This window comes from Austrofundulus limnaeus, unplaced genomic scaffold (genome assembly GCF_001266775.1).
Source record: "Austrofundulus limnaeus strain Quisiro unplaced genomic scaffold, Austrofundulus_limnaeus-1.0 Scaffold275, whole genome shotgun sequence".
NCBI classification, from domain to species: Eukaryota; Metazoa; Chordata; class Actinopteri; order Cyprinodontiformes; family Rivulidae; genus Austrofundulus; species Austrofundulus limnaeus.
The window spans coordinates 73,686-78,787 of NW_013952677.1; the positions used below are offsets into that span (position 1 = coordinate 73,686).

Consider the following 5,102-nt stretch of genomic DNA (forward strand, 5'->3'; position numbering starts at 1 on the left):
CTGTAATTCTGAGTGTTTTATGTGCTGCAGAACAGGAACCTGCTGTAAAACAGCAATTATGCTGAGTCAGGCTTGATTTTTAGTAATCTTTTCCTGTTAAATAAATCAATCAAATCAAATCAATCCATAGTTTTATATTGCCATAGTTTACAATTCGTCATGTTTACAAACACATCATAAATTTTCTGTTATAGATGTTAGTTTTGGTGTGCCACCCCTGGTTTTTCAGTGCCCCCCCCCCCATGGCCCCCCCTGAAAAAATTTCTGCAGGCACCACTGCAGACGTCCGTCTTACAAGAATACATTGCAGTCCACTTTGGTCGAGCTGAGATCCGCTCCACGTCTCTACTGGTTCCACACTTCTGGGTTCATTTCTGAACCCGGGAACTGGCCGGCTTCACCTGTAATTTATGAATGACCCAAGGGAGATTAAAGCCGCTCCGGTCTGTGTGGTGATTTCGCAAAACGGTCTTGTGAAAGAGAATTAACTCATACAATTTAGAGTTAGCAATAACAACTTAACATGCATGTTTTTGGTCTGTGGGAGGGAAACCGAGTACCTAGAGAAAACCCATGTGTGCACAGAGAGAACGTAAACTCCACAGAGAAAAGCGTCAGACCAGGATTCAATCCTGAGAGGCAACAGCTCTACTAACTGCACTAATAAATCCTATCTAGCTATCAATTATTGAGTCCTTTGTTTGATTATAAAGTAAAAAACATTGAAAAATTGATTAGTTTGAATAGTCTGATTCTAAATGGCTGCCAGAGCTAATCAATATTTACAAAAACAAAATTTGCTATACCTCAGTCAATTTCACAGTTTTGGGTTTAGGTTTTGTGTGGTAGTGGCTAAGAGTCATTCACAACACATACTCTGAGATCTTACAATATCACATGATGACATCATGTAAATGTAATTTACCACAGAGGTTCTTAACCTATGGGCCTCGGCCCACAGCGCCACCTTGAGTGCCTCAAAAGAACAACAGTTTTTAACTTTGGGTCGCAGAGGGCCGTGGGACCACATTGATTTTGAATAAGGTGCAATACACTTTCTCACCACTAGTAGCAGTAGTGCACCACTCAGATGTTTAACAACTTTTTAATATGTAGAAGAACCTTAGAAACCTGCTGAGAATGGAAACTTATTTTAAATGAAAAGTTGAAGCAAAAATTAAGGTAACTCATCAAAAAACACCAAAGTTTGTCACTAATATGAAGTGCAGCTTCTGGTTTTACCATGTTATATTTTAAAAGTTCAAAACATTATCAAATACAGTTGCGTAAATGGCTATATTTTAATTTGCACCTTATCAAATTGATTTTTGTAGTTTATTTTTAAACATTTTGTCAAAAAGCCGTTGTTACTGTTATTGTTTGTCACTAATATGAAGAGCAGCTTCTGGTTGCAAAAGTTTAAAAAGGCTTTATTTTCATTTGTATTTATCAAATTTACTTTTACAGGTTTTTTATTTGGAACATTTATATTAAATATTTTTGAATGTATTTATTTAATGATCACAATTTTATTTATTGAACTGTTTATTTGTTGTTTATGTTAAAATATATGTGTGTGTGTGTGTGTGTGTGTGTGTGTGTGTGTGTGTGTGTGTGTGTGTGTGTGTGTGTGTGTGTGTGTGTGTGTGTGTGTGTGTGTGTGTGTGTGTGTGTTGATAAGCCTGAGTGGTCTGTTGACTGATTGTTGTATTTGTTCAGATAATTGTTAAAAACAGGTTACAATATAAAAAAATGTTTGTTATAATCATGTCTTGTGATTATTTGACAGGAGTTTTACTTTTAAACTGTAAGTGTATTTTATTTAGTTATAATGCAAATACAATACAAAAATAAACCAAAATTTTGAATAATTATAGTTTTTAACCAAGATTTAGAATAATTATCATTTTGATCTGTATGGTAATGTGTGACTGGGCCTCGTGTCACTTTATGTTGAACAAATTGGGCCCTGAGGTAAAAAAAGGTAAAGAACCCCTGATTTACCAGATTTGAGCAAAACAACTAAAACCCCATTATTTCTCAACATTAAATTAAATTAAATTAAATTAAATTCAATAATACTTTATTAACCCCAAAGGAAATTTTAACATAAGGAGATCTTACTTTAAAACCCATTAAAAGACGACAGGTGATTCCTTCAAAGAATTTTTGACCGTTTAACTCGTGAAGTTTTTTTCTGACGAGTGACACATTTGGCTGGTGAAGATAAAACTTTATCCTTTGCTGCACATTTATCACATCAACAGTGTTAAAACTGAACTTCAGTTTCAGAATAGGAAGGTGAAATGAATTGTCGGGCCGAGGTTTCTCACCCAAAGGAGATGCAGTAGAAGATGATGAGAAGAGCAACACTTCTGGCTTTGAATGGAACTGTGAAGATCTGCTTAATGGGCATCAGACCCTGAAAGTTAAACCACAGAGGGACTTACTGACAAGAACAACCATCAGATATGAAACATTAAAATTTAAACTCTGGTGACACATGATTCATTAAAAAAAATCTTGGTCAAGAATAAACAAAACGTAGAAATTTACTGCCTTGTGTGGTTTAAGTATTTAAGATACAATGCTATGTTTGTACTGTGACTAAGCAAGTGGTGTCCAGTCCAGGGGCATCATGTACAAAGACTTGAGTGGATTTCTTACTGAAATCAACAGTATGAAACAGTAAGAAACTTCCTCTTGTTCTCTAGATATTTTACCAACAAAAGTTTTTAAGGATGTTTTTATCTTTTTACTTCCTGACATTTTAACAGTTTTTAACAAATCATTATCCACAGGGATAGTACCTAAAATGTTTAAAACTGCAGTTGTCCAACCATTATTTAAAAACCCCAGCCTGGATTGTAATAACCCAAATAATTTTAGGCCAATTTCCAAAATTACCTTTTATTTCTAAAATTTTAGAGAAAGTGGTTTCCTCTCAGGTTTTAACTCATCTTAACAAAAAATTCGCTTTTTGAAAAGTTTCCGTCAGGCTTTCGTAAATATCACAGTACAGAAACTGCATTATTAAAGGTTGTGAATGATACCAGGATGAACTCAGACTGTCCTGATGCTGCTGGACCTTTCTGCTGCATTTGACACAGTCGATCATGATATTCTTTTAACTCGACTAGAACTTTGGTTAGGCTTTAGAGATACTGCTCTGGGCTGGTTTAAATCATATTTACAGGACAGAACTTTCTCTGTAACTTCTGGCAGCAATTCCTCCAGCTCAGCTACACTTACCTGTGGTGTTCCCCAAGGATCTACTCTTGGGCCTTTATTATTTTCAATTTATATGTTACCACTTGGTTAGGTTATTAATAAATTTAATATCTCTTTTCATTTTTATGCAGATGATTCCCAGATTTATTTGGCTATCAACCCATCTAACCTCTCTACTCTCAATAAACTTACTTTTTGTCTTTCTGACATCAAAACCTGGATGTCTGACCACTTTCTTTTACTCAATAATGATAAAACAGAGGTGATAGTGTTTGGGTCAAAGACCAAAAGGGATCTTGTAACTCAGTCTCTTTCTAATATTGGTTTAACTGCACTCATGAAGCCAGGAATTTGGAGGTGACCTTTGATTCAGATCTTAGTTTTTCTAAACATTTTAAGAACATAACGAAAACAGCCCTTTTCCAAATTAAGAACATTAATAAAGTCAGATATTTTATTTCTTTCACTGGTGCAGAAACTAATTCATGCTTTTGTTTCCTGCCATCTTGATTATTGTAACTCTTTGTTTTCTGGTCTGCCTCAAAGTCCTCTCAATCGTCTTCAGTTAATACAAAACACTGCAGCTGGAGTTCTTACACCATCCCATAAATATCAGCACATCACTCTAGTTCTGTCCTTTTTACATTGTCTCCCTGTGGTTTTTTAGAATTGATTTTAAATTTTTATTGTTTGTTTTTAAATCTTTGAATGCTCTGGCGCCGTCTTATCTTTCTGAGCTTCTCAGCCCATATATACTGTCTCGTCACCTCAGATCAGTTAATCAATTATTCCTTTCCATTCCCAGAGCTCGACTGGTGACAGAAGGAGAGAGGGCTTTTATGGTCAGAGCTCCCAGTTTGTGGGATGCCCTTCCACTAAATATTAGACAGGCTACCTCATTGATTTCTTTTAAATCTTTACTTAAGACTTACTTTTTAAATAAGGCTTTTAATATTTGATAACGCTTTTTGTTTGTTTTTAGTTTTATTGTATTTGATTTGGTATATTTTGTTGCATGTTGTCTTTGATGTTTAACTTCTTTAATGTAAAGCACTTTGTAACATTTGTTTAGAAAGGTGCTACACAAGTAAAGTTATTATTATTATTATTATTATTATTATTATTATTATAAATGTGGCGTAAGGTGAAATCCAGAAAACTGCGTACGCACAAAAAAAATCCAGGTGTATGAAACTGTGCGTACCCCAGAATCCACACACATTTCTTTTGTACATCCCAATTACTGTAACATGGAAGTGAGCGCATGCGAGACACCTCCCCTTCATTTACACATGTTAAACAGATGCTAATTACTTCCTGCATGTGTGATGGACATTTTTGTAACTTGTCCATGCCTTTGTCTCCTCTAGACTTGATTACTACAATGCTTTCCTCATTGAAACCCCTGTGAAGAACATTTAATAACTACAAAATGTTCAGAATAGTGCTGCCAGGATTCTGATGATGTGGTCCTATTGGCTTCATCAGATCCTGATCTCCAGCTGGAGATCTGGAGCGGTTCGCAGCAGAGTGTGAAGCGGCCAGGATGAGGATCAGTGCCTACAAATTCGAGACCATGGTCTTGTGCCAGAACAGGGTAGGGTGCCTTCTCCGGGTCGGGGGGAAGAGGTCCTGCCCCAAGTGGAGGAGTTTAAAGAGTAACTTACCCCAAAATTAACTTTTTTTAGCTGATAAACTGTCTAGAATGTGTCTAAAATGTTATATAGTACTGTTTCTGAGCTAATTTTGATGTTTTTGTGCGTATTTGTTCAAATCTAATATTTGGTCTAAACATGTCTTTTTGCTGCTCGTGTGGGTAGAGCAGTGGTACTGCAGGCTAATTTACATATTGGTTAACGGCTCTCCACGGT

The 5,102-nt window shown here is 35.8% G+C and overlaps 1 protein-coding gene across 1 annotated transcript in view; it reads right to left on the reverse strand.

Moving 5' to 3' along the window:
* Window positions 1–5,102, reverse strand: part of sv2 (synaptic vesicle glycoprotein 2) — a gene marked incomplete in the record, with an annotated part of 32,346 nt that overhangs the window by 7,642 nt on the left and 19,602 nt on the right. Inside the window, 1 exon segment of the mRNA XM_014021009.1 lies at window positions 2,334–2,422. Coding sequence (XP_013876463.1) covers window positions 2,334–2,422 — 89 coding nt within the window.